Source organism: Mustela nivalis (genome assembly GCF_964662115.1).
Source record: "Mustela nivalis genome assembly, chromosome: 19".
Classification (NCBI taxonomy): Eukaryota; Metazoa; Chordata; class Mammalia; order Carnivora; family Mustelidae; genus Mustela; species Mustela nivalis.
The window spans coordinates 2,943,072-2,958,886 of NC_139038.1; the positions used below are offsets into that span (position 1 = coordinate 2,943,072).

At 51.0% G+C, this 15,815-nt stretch overlaps 1 protein-coding gene across 3 annotated transcripts in view; it reads left to right on the plus strand.

Moving 5' to 3' along the window:
• Positions 1-15,815, plus strand: part of SDK1 (sidekick cell adhesion molecule 1) — an 869,284-nt gene that overhangs the window by 652,231 nt on the left and 201,238 nt on the right. For all 3 annotated transcript variants that reach the window (XM_082714190.1, XM_082714191.1, XM_082714189.1), the window contains exons 13-14: positions 2,095-2,271; positions 11,350-11,486. In XM_082714190.1, coding sequence (XP_082570316.1) covers positions 2,095-2,271; positions 11,350-11,486 — 314 coding nt within the window. The remainder of the gene's footprint in view (positions 1-2,094; positions 2,272-11,349; positions 11,487-15,815) is intronic.

A 15,815-nucleotide genomic window follows, 5' to 3' on the forward strand; every position in this document is an offset into this window, starting at 1 on the left:
GAATTTGGAAAGCTTTGATTTCAGCCACAGATCCCTGATTACGGCATCTCACAGTCTTGGGCTCCCTCATTAATCACACAAATCCCATTTTCTACTTCAGCCTTATGTATTATTTACAGTGAGCTATGTTCCACTTCATGACTTCGGTACAGCTTTTCATGATTTTTCTGCCAAGGTTAATACACTATCTGTAAAACGTACTTGTCAGAGGCTGATACTTAATGAGAGAAAAATCTGGAAGGATCGAATAGGATTTCAGTGGTGTTTACGCTGGGCCGTGCAATACTCAAGAGGGGTTTTCTCTGCTCTGGGATGGTTTCGTTTTGAAATGGGGAGCAAGGGAGACCCACACCCAGAAGAAAGGCAACCACAGTCCCCTCGTGCATATAGGAAGTATTTGTAAAGACGGGACTGTGTGCCTCGAAGCTCCACTAAAGGCATCGGACTATCTGGTCTTTGTCTGATTCAGAAGGGACAGTAGCAATGAAACATGTGACTTTCCAGGTAAATGTGTGACAGCAGACACAGGTGACCGTGGGTGGTAAGCTTCTTCCCAAAGAGCGGCCAATTTCAGAGTAGTTTTTAATTTTCAGAACCAGCCTGGAAAATAAATCTAGAAAGAAAAATAAAGTCCTCCTAGAATTGTCTCTCTGGCCTTAGCCCAGAAGGCATGCGCTTAGCCAAATGGATAGAATCGAGATGCATTCCTTCTTTCTGGAACGTCTCACTCTGGGCAGAGGGAGGTGGTGGCTGCCACATACATTATTAACTGGATTCAGAGACTGAGCTGCTTTCTCACTCTTCTTGGGCAGGTGTTTGGCAAATCATGAATTTCCGTGCCTCCACCTGGCTCTCTGGAGTTCCCCAGAGCTCAGAAGCCAAGTTTGGTTTAGTTATGAGAATGTCGGATGCAAAACCAACAAGCAGAAACTAACAGGTTCAGGATTATCTAGGGAATCCATGGAGATCATCTTCGCGAGAGCTGTCATTCCCAGAAAAGAACCCGTTCATCTCTAAATGGTTTGGGCAGAGGATTCCAGAAAGAAAGGACAGATAAGCTGGTTTTCTGCTACTCTGTGAGCTTACATGGAATCCCTCTGGATCCATGTGGGTTTCTCAGAGCTTTTATGTATGATTAAACAAACAAAATTGGAGCTTCCTTCCTGAAGAGGACTTCAATTGCTCACTCTTGGGGCACTCCTCGTGCCCGGGTTTCTCTGCCTCAAGAGCATGGGCCCTAAGGGACAATTGCAGCTGAACATTGTACCCCCGAGTGAGCAGTTTATTCATTTCCTTCTGGGGAGACCAGGTCTGTTCTGTTTCAGGGTAGTTGCAGATAAGCAGTTTATTAATGTCTGTGCTCTGTGTGTATTAAACCTTTAAAAGAACTGGGTACGTTTTGTAAGTCCAGGCAAATTATTTTGGAAAGGAAAGCCAGCACTTTGATCCCATCCAGCAGTGAGTAGTGGCTCCTGTCCACTGACAGCCAGATGCTGGGCACACTCTTAAGTGCTCCTACATTCAAAAAGAAAAATGTGTGAAAGTGGTCATAAATAACAAATTAAATGAGAAAGAAATGCAGTTTTAAGGACACTCTGCCAGAACGGTTGGATTTTAAGAAAACACGTTTATGAGGTATGATCTGTCTTTTTCTAGAAGTTGGGTGGTTCCCCTCTGAAGAGTTTTTGGACAGTCATCACTTCCTCTTTGGTCAACAACCCCCTCTTCCAGGCGCATTCCTGGGTGGGAAGGTGAAGTAGATTTAGGAAATGACAAGTGTGATCATGACACAACAGACTTCCATCTCTAAACCCAAAGACCAGATCAGTGTTCTCCATGGTCCTCACTGACCCGTTTTTGACTTCAGCATCTATTGTTGTATTGTGACCAAGATAGCTGGTTGCTTTTCTTTTTTCTTTCTTTTGGATCTATTCCCATGTCATAAAATTCACCCATTTAAAGAGCACGGTGCTGTGGCTTCTGGTCCACTCACAAGGTGGCCCGTTGCCTGTGGCCCAGATCCTAACTCTAGGCTCTTGGCTGGCTCCTAACTGGAGATCTTTTCTAACTCGTGACTTCGTGCTTGGTCTACAGCTACATCTGGAAGAAGGACAACACAGTCATCACCCCATCTAGCAGTTCCAGGATTGTGGTAGAGAAGGACGGGTCCCTCCTCATTAGCCAGACGTGGTCGGGTGACATTGGAGACTACACCTGTGAAATCGTGTCCGAAGGAGGGAACGATTCCAGGACGGCCCGGCTAGAGGTGATGTGAGTGTCGCCACCGCGTAGCCTAACTGCCTTGCCTCCCCACTATCTGCAGGATTACGGGTCGCTGTCCTGACTCCCAGTGACTGCCATTTAACACACGTGGTGCCATAGTGGGTCCCAAGCCAGCAGTCAGAGGCCATGGCCTTACATTGGGGTTTCACCGGATCCTCGAAATTAAAACATTGTGCTCTTGGTTTAGAAAGTTGATACTTGGTTTTCATCCTCCTCCTCTCGGTTTCCCTCATTTCCCGCATTGGCACCGCATCGTGGCGGGCCCTGTTCATCGTATCATGTGTGAGGAACACTCAGTCTGCTTTGTGGCATGATGCCCGTCAGCACTCGCCATCGGCGAGGAATGTTGGGGTCGGCCTGGTGAGACAAGACCATTCCGTGAGAGCTGGCTGCTTCTCTGCGGGCAAAGACACTCTCTACGAAGTCTCTGGAAATGCTGAGAATAACAAGAGGCTGACCTGGACTTTCTGGGGGGGTCTCTGGGGCCTGGGTGGGAAACCACCGACCTCCTCTGTCCGTGGGCCTTCTTTAGGACAGCTGCTCTCTGTTCTCGGGCAGGGGCTCAGGAGCCTGCCGACAAATTCCCTTTCTCTGACATATTTATTTTTTGAAGAATGGTGTCCTCCCACACAGTCCCTGAGCCCACATGCGACAGTGACTCCGAAGATACGGCAGCCGTGTGAGCCTGGTGTCCTAGGACAGCCAGCTCTGGGGGTGAGGCCAGCAGCCAACAGGGGCCCTGCTGGGCCCGTAGGAAAGTTCTCTGCCCCTCCATCTGGGAAGGGTTCTACAGACTAAAGCCACTCCCGAACACGCGGTGTGAATGGTTTGCATATAGGGCCAGTCTCCTTTGTCTTTGGATCCCTAGACTCTGGCCGAGGGGATGAGAATGAGAAAAACTCAGGCTCCGTGCTACGCACGGCGTCCCATGTCTGTTGCACACACCCACGAGCAGGTGAGCCGACGGGCCACTTTGTGCAGCCTCTCTTGGTGAAATCTGGTGGATTAATGATGTGTAGCAGCAAATCCAGAAGAGCCTTATGTTGTGCCTCTAGTACCTGGAAAAGCCCCTTCTACCTCCTCACTGGCCTCTGTAGGATGACCCCTTGTTCTCGTGTGGTAGATAACGTCTACCTTACGTCCTTACCTAACATCCTTTGTTAGTCAGGGAGCAGTGGGTACCCTGCAGCCCCAGGAGACCTGTGGGGGGTTTGGTGCCGCAGCCACAGGCCAGTGTGCTGGGGGCCACTGTCCAGACAGCTGCCCGAGTATGTGTGGACATGCCAGGTTTCAGTGCCCCAGCTCTAGCTTCCGCACCTGCTGACCCTGGGCTCTCTGCCTTCCACGCTCACCTAGCCCTCGCCCGGAGGCTTAGCCTGCTGCTGCCTCCGTGGTGGGGCCTCTGTTTTCTGCCATCCCCCCTGAAGGGCTCATGCCTCCTCTAGGGCTGGGCCAGGGGGTCGCCCCTGGGTCAGGACACCAGATGTCTCACAGCCTCCTGGCCCTCGAGTGGACCTTCTGCCAGAGCCCTGGTTGTCTGGGGGCGGGGTGTGAATTTTCACCATTCCTTCCCTACTGAAGTGGACACACCTGGATGGCACGGCTTTGGACTCTAAGTGCATGGCGGTGCGCTGGGACCCCAGCAAGGCTCCATAAATATATGTTGGCGGGTAGATGTGCCCATGAATGGATAAATGTGTGTAGGTTACCTGCCACTGGCTGGTCCTCCTTCTGATTGGTTCTTCCCTCTGAGGCTCACACGCCCCAGGCTGTTCCTCCTAAGCACACAGGCTCGGATCCCACTATGGAGAGCTCAGGCCCCCCACTCCCAAACCCCTACTCGGCTCTGGCCCTCTGTCTTTCTTCCTCCTGTCTTTCCTCCTTCTGTCACGTTTGGGATCTTTTTTTTTTTTTTCGTATTTTGATAATACCGGAGTATATGACCAGCAAAGTCACATAATCCGCTGTGCTATTCCCATTTTTAAAACTACCTTTGAGAACTCTTAGATCATCCATCATTGGTATCAAATAAATAAGTGTTAGCATTTCGTAAAGACTCTGTCAGCAGAAGCCAAATTGCTTGCTTCCAATACAGTGCATGCTTTTTATTCCGCACAGTTTTTATGTTCTACTGATTTACATATCTTCCCTTCTATTTGCTTATTTGATTTCCTCTGAGTAAAATGCATTTTTCAGCAAATGTTGCTGTATCTATAAAATAATGGGCTTTCTGTAATGGTAAAACACCTCATCCCTAAATATAGAAATATTTGCAGATTTGTGATTCAAACCAATTTAGGTACAACGGGTTGCAGAGCTGATTTGGAAGCCCATGGCTCCTTGTGAATTGTGAGTGTAATAAACACTCCACTCTTGCAAATCTGAATGAATTGAGGAAGCTGTAGGTTACAGCGTGGTCTATCTTTAGATCCAAATAGGTCTTAACTCTACGACATCAGTAATGACAACAGTAATGATAATAGTCATAAGTCACTATTGCAGGGTGTTTGCTGCTTCTCAGAGAACTTTCAAATCAAGCTCCGTAACATTTCTGTGATTTACTGAGATGACAAAGAAAAAAAAAAAAGGAAAAATCTCATATTGCAGAAGTGACTGAGAGGTACTTACGGCTAAATAGTGTCCTTCAAAAGAGGCTGAAAGCCTGCTTCCCCTACCTCCTCACTTGAGTTAAAAGCTACTTTGTTAAATATAGAAATTAGGGGCGTCAGAAGTGGGCTTTGCTGAAGCAGACCGTCCGCTGGCTTGCTCTCGGCATGTCTCTGTTGAGTTTCAGTGCCCTCCTCTGTGCCAGCCTGGCCAGATAAATATGTGTCGCCTTACCCCTAGGACAGTGCTAAAGAAGGCACAGTCCTGGCAGGACTATAGGGGCCAGCAGATCCTCAGCGGGGTGCTGCCCACCAGCCAGGTGGGACTGAACACCCCGCTTCCTGACTTTGGGCAAGTTAGCCGCCATGTCTCAGCCTTGGTTTTCCCTACCGTGAGCTGGACACATTGTCATGGCCATATAGGGCTGTTGTGAGGTTTGGCTGAACCAGTGTTTGTAGAAGCCTGGCCTGGAAGCCAGTTTCAGGTGGGTGTTCGATAAATCACAGCTCCTCTTCCTCCCTTACCATCTCACAAGAAGGGCCATGACTCCTTCAGCAAGGGCAGCCTTCCCACACCCAGGGCCAGGAAGTTTCCCCTCTATCTTGCTTTCTCTTTGACCACACTCTGTGACCTTCAGACCCACTACGTATGTCTCTCTGCTGCTGAGCCCTCTGTGCCTGGAACAGTGCCAAGTATAAATGTCCCGTAAACATCAGACTGAGCCTCAACTCCCTCCATGAGGTTGAACTGGGCTTGTGTAATTGGTATCACAGAGGAAGACTAATTCATGAGGGGTCTGCCTTCATCGCCTCCCTGAGAGGAGAGGCTCCCACAAATCCCCATGGTCCTACGTTGTGCCCTGTAAATTAACCATATGCAGGCCATCATGAGATGCCGGTCACTGATTGGGTGGCCGTGTCTTCCCTGCTAATTCACAGGTGCCTCACAGGAAGGAGCTAGGTTGGGATGGCCCCATACCCCAAAGCATCTTGCTATATTGAACACACCCAGGGGACCAGGCTCCTAGGGTTTTATGGATTGAGTAATTATTAATCATTTAAAGACCCAATTAGCTTTGCATCTTTCCTTCTGAGATCAGAGACTAATTCTTAGGAGCCTGGAGTACAGAGAAAAACCTAATTTATGGAGCTGACTTGATGATCAGTCCCTGAGGCAGTGGGCAAAGTTTCTCTTAATAAAGCAACATCTGACAAAGCCATAATAAGGAGTGAACAATTTAATACAGCTTCTCGATGGCTCTCAGGCTCCCATCATCTTCATTCTCTGGGTGAGGTCGGAGAAGATGGGTTTGACCGGGATCATCATTTGTGCATTAAAGGGGCAGCGCTTCCACCTGGAAAAATACTCAGTTGACCCTGTTCTGCACAGTGAATCCCCCCATGGCCACAATTTTGCCAATTGCTTCATGTCTTTTTCAAAGCTGTTTTCCCCTAACGCACTTGGCTTAATCTCCTTCCCATACAGTCTTGGTTTCTTGTTCATCTCCAATAGTCTTGTGATGTAATTTGCTTGATGGTGACTCCCCCCCAGCTCTCTTTAAATTACAACGTGACTCAGCACCGACTTCACTCCCATTGCTCCCGGATCCCTTTCATCTGTCACCCTGTCTGAATATCACTGTCTGTGAGTCACTGTCCTGATCATTTATCTCCTTTCAAAGCTGGCAGAGAAATGCCGAGACACAATCTATTCCTATTAGATAAGATTCTCTGAAATGGATTCAGAATATATTAAAGCCTCCTTTATCGGTTATTGATGGGTCAGTCAAGTATTGCACAAAGCTTAATTTTCTTGATAACCAAAACTTATCATTTAAAGAAACAATTTACGTTTCCAATGTATATTAAAAAGTTCTTTGCATTGAGAAGCAAGTAGTACTGAACACAAGAGATACTATAAAGGGGATTTTCCTATAGGACTGAGGCCAGAACTAGAAAAAAATCTAAATTTCCTTCCGACTCTCAAGTCCTGTGGTGTATGTAAAAGGTTACACTTGCTCATTGGGCCACCATCTTGGGCGTGACCTTGAGCCCATGAAGAAGACTCTGTGGGGGCAGTGGTGGATGGAGGCTCATTGTTTCTTGATGCATCACGTCATATCCTTGGGCACCACTGGGCTTGTAGCTCCCTGTTCCTACATTGAATGTCTCAGGTCTACTTTGTCTTTGTAGTTCCAAAGTCTTTTCAATCTCCCCTCCATCTCAGGCCCCTGGCTGCCATGTTGCCAGGCCCTAGGGCCTTCTCGTTCATTGGTGGCTTTTGATCAGCGAGGAGGAGGGAAGTCAGAAACCACTCTTACTAGAATCACAGCCTGAGTGAGACTCCGCCAGCTCTGAGGGGCAGGCAGGCACTGCACACAAGCACCCTCCAGGGGCAAGTGCTCAGGTCATTTTCTCTCACTCCCAGAGTGGCTGTGACTGGCCCATAGTCTACGGAACACTCCACTCCCCCAGAAAAAAGCTGTCTGGTTACCTGTCAGATTGGGTATTTCTTAGCTCTCATTTTAGGCTGAGAGAAGCGTGATCTGAAATTGAGTGGAAGACCCCCCATATTTTCCCAGGTGTGGAAAAGATGTGCTTTCAAGATTTATAAGTGGATCCAGCGTGGCCCACGCAAGGCCACAGGACAGGGTGTACAGAGATGCAGTAGTTTCTCTGGGGCCGCAAGCTGACACTCCTGTTGTCTAATAGGAGCCTGTTCCCCTACAGGCTTGGGTCCAGTTCATCTAAACTCAAGGTCCAGAAGGGCCACTCTGCCAGGCTTGTCCCCGGTATGCTGTGTGCCCCTTCACTGGATGCCTGACTCCCTCCTTAACCTCTCACCCAGCGTTTATCTCCGAATCTGTCCTCTCTCCCGACCAATACACAGATGTTATGTGGTATTTTATCCAGTCCCTGGGACAGTTTCCAGTGAACTACCATACCCGTGGGGTCCCGGTTCCAGCCCTGGAAAGTCGATGTTACAGAGCTAGCCCAGAAATTTTAAACACATGTATCTCTTACTTGCCTTCCTCTGTGACCGAGTGCAAACCCTGTGTTCCCACCGCTACCCCCCAAACCACCCCCAATCTTAGCCTTGCCATCAGGCCATTCTCCTTCCTTATCCTTTCTGCCTAAGGGAGCCTCCTCTCCATCTCCACCGTACACCTCCAGCCATGTGCCCGCCCCCTCCCCCATAAGCTGATCCTTGATGCAGCCCTGCCCTGCATTCCAGCCCAACCTTATCTTCAGAACCATCCTGTGGCTCTTGACCTGAGGTGTCCCAGTCTGCATATGGACCTCATGCCCCTCCTTGCGTAGCTTGTCGGCTCTGGGAGAGCAGGAAAGTAGCAGCCTCTCCCTTGGGATCCAGGGAAAGAGGCTAAGAAGGAAGGAGAGAAATTTCCTACCCTATAGAAAGGCAGATCCATAATCAGACAGGATACAGTGGGGTTCTGGCCCCTGTAGGGCTTCAAGATGTTTGGTGAATGGAAAAATCTATAAACAGCAATGAGAATCAAGAGGTAGAAGTGATTGGTTCTGCTCAAGAATGAGTCGAAAGTGAGAGGGAGACCAAGCCTTGGAGGCTGAGTTTCTGATTGGCATGACCCTCCTCCAGTCAATGAGACATCTCATGCAATGGCTCTGCTCAGGGAGCTGCTGGAAGTCTGATGCTCTCAGGAGAGCACCCAGTGTGGGGAGGGGGCTAAAGAGTGTGGGAGGGGGTCACAGCGGATGCGGGAGCTAGTTCACGGCATGACCCTGTGCAGAAGCAGCCAGCAGGCCCTTCGGGAGGGTTGCGTGTCATGGCTCTCTGGAGAGCCAGTGTCAGTTGTGCTGAGGCCGGTCTGTGGCAATGAGGGGCTGGTGTTCTGGCCATTTCTCAGGTATAGTAGGTCAGACGTAGCGACTACTTAGATGTGTGTGACAGTGAACGTGGGAGCGGGGATGGGTGTGTAACCACTGATTGAGAGAAGGCGAGCAACCTAACACCCTGGCTTTGGTGGGAAGAATAAGTTATGAGCAGTGTCAGCCTCCAGAAATTGTTCCTCTGAAATGTGTCCTTGGACTTGCCTCCTGCCCACTGTGAGATCCTCCTAGGACTTCCCAGTGCCTCTTTCCATCACCCTGGTCCTTCCAGGCTCTTACGGCTCCTGGATCTGCTTCCAAGCCTTGGGGCTACATGTGCATCTCTCCTCCCGACTTGGAAGTGAGAGGGGGTGGCCCTCAGGCCAGTGCATGGCAGTGTCCTGAGTGAAAAACAGCCTGGGACACCAACTAACCCAGTCAGCCTTCCCGGTTAGTGTTCGTCGTGTGAGAAAACCTCGTACTTTAGGGGAAGTCTTTACAGTGTGAGCCTGATCCCCTCGAGTCAGCACGGAGCTCACAGCTGAAGGGCACTGGCATCGCTCCTCGCTTCCCACACCAGCCACAGTTCCACAGCCCCCAGGCCACCTGTGACTCTGACCAGCTCACTAGCGCTCGGAGCTTCCCATGACCCCAGCAGGGTGGAGGACTGCCTAGAACAAGTCTCAGAACTCTGTCAAGTTCCCTACTTAGGATATTTGTCTTATTATAACGAATAAAATCAAGTCCAGACATATGAAGAGAGGCAAGGGCAAGGTCTGGGAGGGTCCCCAACACGCAGCTTCTGCGTCTTCGGGAGGCATCATCTTCCTGACACACAGATGTCTGATGACTGACCAGGAAGCTCAACCGAGCTCGGTGTCCAGAGATTTTACTGGGATGTCCTAGTTGCTGGCCACATGACTGAGCTCAGTCCCCAGCTCCCACCCCTCTCCTTCCAGGAGATCACAAGGTCTAGCTGATCTCACTGGCTCAAAGAGCCAACCCTCTAACCACATGGTTGGTCTTTCCAGCACAGCGAGTCCCCTCCTGGAACTCTGCAGGGGCCGCCCTGAGTGCCGTTGTTGGCATAAACTCAGGTGTGGCCCGACGGTGACCCCGCGAAGATCTAAGACTGTCCCTCAGGAACTTCCAGGGGTTTAGAGTTCTACCTCAGGATCCTGGGGTGAAGACCAGACCAACACTTGACGATACCACAGTCTTATTTCGGCTTATTTATCCAAGTTTATCTCAGTTTGTTGTCACGGGGACTGTTTCAACAACTTTGGTGTAGGTTTCAGAACAAACTGATCTCAATAGGAAATGGGGTGTGGGAGAAGTTTAAGTATTTTACGCTGACATTCCCTTCAGATTGGCCTTTACTGGGCATTTAAGGGAGAATCAGTTACTGGAGAACTCAAAGAGAAATAACAAACAGGTCCCTCTGATTTAAAACCAACTCACAATTAAAGGGAAAACAAGCCAACGTCTCGGGCTCACGTTGCTTCTTTATTGTACTAATTTAAAGTTTCAGTCTACCCTGGAAATATTATTCTGTTTATTAACAGTGTGCCTGGGTTAGAGAGAGCCGTGTTTCTTAGGTAGCTACAAGCATCTAACAGCTTAATAAATTTCACAGTGTAATGAGTACATTTTTAAAATTAAAAATATCAAGCATAATTATGGCTTTTTGTGCTGACCTATGTGGGCCAGCAGTAATTGATGCCTAAGAGAGACCAAAACCTAGCTAGTGGGTGAATCAGGTCCACGTGGAACCCCTCTCCCACCACCGCCTGGAGACATTTCTAGAAGAAACCGTTACCAACAGTGGCCATGGAGCAGGGTGCTGCCCCCGATCCGTGAGATGGAGAGGGAAAACCCCAGCCTGGGGCCTTTTAGGATCGTCTGGCAGTGGACCCTTGGTGGCAGAAACCATGCAGCTGGATTTTGAAGCTTTGTCCGTGGTAAATCCCCGTAAACAGTTGGCGGTATTCATTTGCTCTCATTGTGTTTCCATTCTAGAGCCCTGCTGATGTGTTAGTCCCCGTTTCCAGGGCATTTATTAGTTACAGTTTTCTCCACATTCCCCTGAGTCCTTCCCCCAAACCCTGTTTGTTACCCAGCAGAAGATGGAATGAGCACAGCCCATTGCCGTCAATAGGGAGACCTCCAGGAATTCATGCGGCGCTTCAGCTAAGGACCCCATAGCTAGCGTCCAAAACTCTCGTGTTCAGTCTTACTTCCTAGCTTTTTCCTGGTGATGGCTTCCTGCATTTCCATTAACAGCTTCAAGTTGTAAGAAATAATTGCAGATGGAGTTTTCTCAATTAAATATTCGTACTGTATAGATACTGGCCCTCCGCACCCAACGAAAGTTAGAGTCGTCGGGTGCATAATCTCCACGGGAAGGATCAGATCAAATTTCTGGTAGAAAAAACAACACTGTGAACAAGGAAGGGTTTTGGGGGGCCGTGGGGGAGGAGCATTTGGGTTTGGGGCATATTTTATGTTCTCCATCTCCCAGGCGTTGCCCACCAGGACTGTGCAGCGTAAAGACCAGGCTAAACGTGGACTCTGATGTGCGCTCTTCTCTTTTTGTTCCTTTGTGCCCAAGTGAACTGCCTCACTCACCTCAGAACCTGCTGGCCAGCCTGAACTCTTCCCACAGCCACACGGTAATGCTGTCTTGGGTTCGACCATTTGATGGAAACAGCCCGGTGCTTTATTACATCGTGGAGCTGTCTGAGAACAGTAAGTAGTGAAGCCGAGTCACTGCTGTGGACAGCTGTCAGATTGCTCTCTGTACACGTGACACCCTCCACCTTTACTTCGGGCTCAGACCCCAAAGGACTGGTCAAATGCTACGGATGCTTTGCAGAGTTCCAGTGAAAACCCCACCTCTGGCTTTGGGGGAGATAGAAGGTGACCTGGGCACCCAGGAGGGATGAGAAGGAAGCCTGGGGTCTTCCCGTAAGAGCCCGGATCTGGAGGCCGAGGCGCCACAGGGAGGCCACGCACACACCCGTTCAGCACCGTCCCCCTGCGAAAACTTGAGCTTGGGGAACAGTCTGCCTCCACCTGGGGCTGGCTGGGAGCCAAGCACAATGCTAGTTGGTGTCTTTGCATGTTTCCTCTGGCGCAGACAAGGGCTAAGTATTCCCGGGCCTGCGCCTTTTCCACCTGTTGGCCTCGGTCAGCATGTTCTGGCTTTGCTTCAGCCCTGCTGGTCCTTCCCTCCTCCCCATGGGCCATGTGACGGGCTCCCCAACATCTCTCCTCCCTGCCACCTGCAATCTCTTCTTAGGAAGTCATGGGCATTCCTGTGATTTCAAGGGACCTCTTTTCCCTGAAAAGAGATCTTGGTCTTCAGCATCCTTGCCCGGACCTCTGGAGTCAGACACAGAGCATCACCCCTCCCCATCTCTGGTGGCCTCATGCTTCCGTGTGAGGCTGTGTGAATTCTTCAGACTGTGATTTCAAGTCCTTTTAACCCTGGCGGTCTTCACCACATTAGTGTGAGCATTCAAGTCTCGGATCCAGCCCCACGGCACCCTTGGGGAGGCCTGTGTTGCTCAGGCTGGCAGGCCAAGAAGAGTCCTCGGTTCTTTTCTCCTTTGCCCGGCCCATGCCCACGTCCCTAGCTCACCCACGCTGCTGGCTTGTGTCCTAGGATGAGCTGGTCCCTATACCCCTCTCCAGCTCTGTAGGCCCCGTTCTCTCTCACCAAGACAGCCTCTAACTTATCCCCCTGCTTCTACTCTTCTTCTTTTCCAAAGCATTCTGCCACAAGCAGAAACATCTTAAAACATGAAGGATGTGTCCTCCCTGGATACACCCTGCAGGGCTTACAATGAAACCCACTGTCCGGGGTGCCTGCGTGGTGGCACCTGCCCCCGCCACTCTCCCTTTATCATGTTATCTCCCCCGTGCTCCCGCAGTCCTCCCCGGGCCTCCCCCATGGGGGAGTGAGCCAGACCACAAGGAGCTGGGCTTCTGGACTTCCGTGTCACGGGCCCATGGGTTGTCTTCTCAGGATATTGTTTTGATAAATGGGTCTCTATTCCAGGACATCTAGGAATGGTGCCCTCTCGGGGTCCCATCACCTGAGTCAGGCTGGCAGAAGTGCACGAGGCTGGTGGGCCCTGCTCACTTCCGCCGACCCAGCTGCATGTCCCATAATGAGTAACTTCACCTTCTCTCCTAACGATCTCTCACACTTGCCCCTCATCTCCTACAAGAGATCCTCCTTCTGATCCCCACATGCTCACACTGCAGCAGGGCCTGTCTGACGCTCATGTCCCTGCAGAGGCTGCTGAGTTGCGGGGTCAGTCACTGGCCGGGATCACAGGGCCCGTGGGAGGTGATGGCAGGTTCCCCCAGGGCTGTCTGCCTCCACAGCCTGTGCTCTTAACGAGCGTTGGGCAGCTACAGAGACGGTCTGTGGAGCAGAGTCTCCTCCTAGCACTTCTGCTGTGGCTCTGAGATGAATACGGACCCAGGAGGGCACACGTAGGTTTCCATCTGTGCGGAGGTGAAAGGGACCCACTCCGCAAAGCTGCCTTCATTGAAGGGTGGTGGCTCCCAAGACGGTCCCCTGAGGGAGGTCCCAGGAGCAAGATGTGAGTCCCATCGCCTGGGTTTCTCAGTTTACACCCTTAGCTGTGATGGCTTGGGTTGTGAGCCCCTCTAAGAGCCAGGCTGCCCGAGGTCCTGGTCCCCATTTCCCGGGGAACCCCTGACAGCCCACCTGGTCTCTTTTCTCAAACTCTGGGGGTTGGGTATGAATGGAACCCAGTCTGCATGTCACTGTCCATCGTGGCTTCAGCTCCACAGCTCTGGTCGAGGGGGGATAGCATCGGCATTCTTTATTAAAATAACCTTCCTGAGATGATGAGGGTTTCCTGAGGCTGCTGCGCTCATGCAGCCTGTGAGAACCTTCTGTATGGAGATGGTGGAGGCAGGAGCAGAAGTGTTGCCCTCGGAGTTCAGACCCCGCTGGCCATCTGCGTCCTTGAGACCAGGACCAGGCTCGCCAGTCTCTGTCTCCTCAGTCCTGACACCTGGTGGGCACCTGGCAAGTGAACCAAAACAAAGCTCTCTCTGGTCAAGTCCCTTTGTGACACCCTCAGACTACAGTTCTAGACCCTCTCCCTTAAGACCAATGCACCACTCTCCTCAGGTTACCAAAATAAGACATCGTTTCAAAACACCATACCTGCTGTTTTCTCGGCAGATGGCATGTGTGCTGGGTTCTTCCAGGAAGCAGACTTCCTGAGCCGTCATGCCTTCCACCGGTGCGTCCGCTCACCCAACACTAAATCCCAACCAGGCATTGGCTTCACCCCCCGCACTCTGCCAGCTGCTGGGCTGCAGGGCCGAGGTGATCCGTCTCTGCTCGTTAACAGCAGGGAGAAGGTCACACTCATCACCACATCCTGCCACATAACGAGCTCCCACGGGAGGACTCCCTTGTGCTGTGAGACCCCGTATAAGAGGGACCAGCTGGGAGGTGAAGCAGAGAACCTTCGAAGGGAACAGGGTTATCGCATGGGCCAGGCAGAGGACGGGGCAGCCTCAGCAAAGGCCCCAAAGCATGAGCCTTGAGACTCGGCAAGAATAGCCAGCTTTGACAGACAGTGGGGAATGGGCTAGGACATTGCCAGGTGCCATGGAAGTGTTGGCCTGGGAAAATTCTCCCTCACTCTTCGTGTCCTAGCTCAGTTATGGCTTTCCTCCCTGCTGTCCTTGACCCACACCCCCATCATGCCCAGGTGGGCTTCCTCTTTCCCTCCTTGGGGTCTCTGTACCGTTATGTATATTATCCCTTGAGTACTTGGCACTGTGTATGATAGTTACTGGTCTACATGTGTGTCTTCCGGGGAGACTGTGAACCCCATAAGGGCGGGCCGAGCCCGATTCTCCCTGTACCTGTGACAGCCGGCAGAGAGCCTGGCATACACGGGTCCTCTCTGTGGCCGTTCAGTCGCTTCACATGCCTGCGGGTCTGAGGGTCTAAGAACATCATTAGTCCCTCATTAGTGTCTGTCTCTCCTGACTGGAACTTTCTGGAGCTGGCTCCAACTCCCATCTGTTTTTCCTAGAGAGACTGTGATATGGAAGAGTCCAGAGTGATCTATACTCTTACTATTACTGCTCAAAATATTATTACATGAAGAACCTAGAGTGGAAAGATGTGCTTATCTGTGTGCTGATCCCGATTTCTACTGTGCAAAATACTTCTGTGGGCTTTGCCGAAACAGTTCACAGCCTTGCCGGTTGCATGGTGGGCCTTGTTTCTGCCATGGCAAACTGGAAGACCTGCACTGTCTCCTGAGCCAAGGATCTGGTTTTTATTTTTACTAGGAAGCAATGCCCTTAAGAAACAGCTGAACATGCTGGCTAATTATGGTCAGAAAGAACAGCTTAGCAGCAATACACTAAAATGGAAATTGTATCTGGCCTACGTTCTGCACTGTGCCAGCAGACGACTCTAAATAACTCCATCCACCCGGCTACTCGGGCCACTCTCTGCAGCCAGCTCCTCCTCACAGGCCGATCAGCATGCCGTTCTCCTGGAAACCGTGGCTCCTGCAGGGGCCAAACTGGCATGGTTCTGTGGTGGCGGCAGGCCCTTAGCAACACCTGCCCTCGCCACACGCCAGCCATTACCAGAGGGCCTCTCCAGAAGCAGAACTCTGCAGAACTCTGCAGCTTCCGCTGAGCCTTTGTCTGTGCACTTGCCTAGAGTCGAAACCCTCCACAGAGAGCACACTGGGCCTCGCGGGCACCCAGAGGACTGCCTCTCTGTGGGGTGTGATCATTCTCTTCACTGAATGGGGATTCAAAGAGGCCAGCAGCATCTGAAGGCCTGGTTCAAGGTACCTGCCGGGCAGGGCTGAGAGCACACGGGGTCTGCAGGCAAGGGGACCCTGGGGGTCCTGGGTTAAGAGAGCCTCATAGCAAGGATGCAGTGAACTGGTCGAGAATTCTGGTGAACAGCTAGAGCATTTGGCCCAGTCTCTTAAGTGCTTGTTGAGTTGGATCAAGAATAATCTTTCTTTGAGATGATTATGATAACAA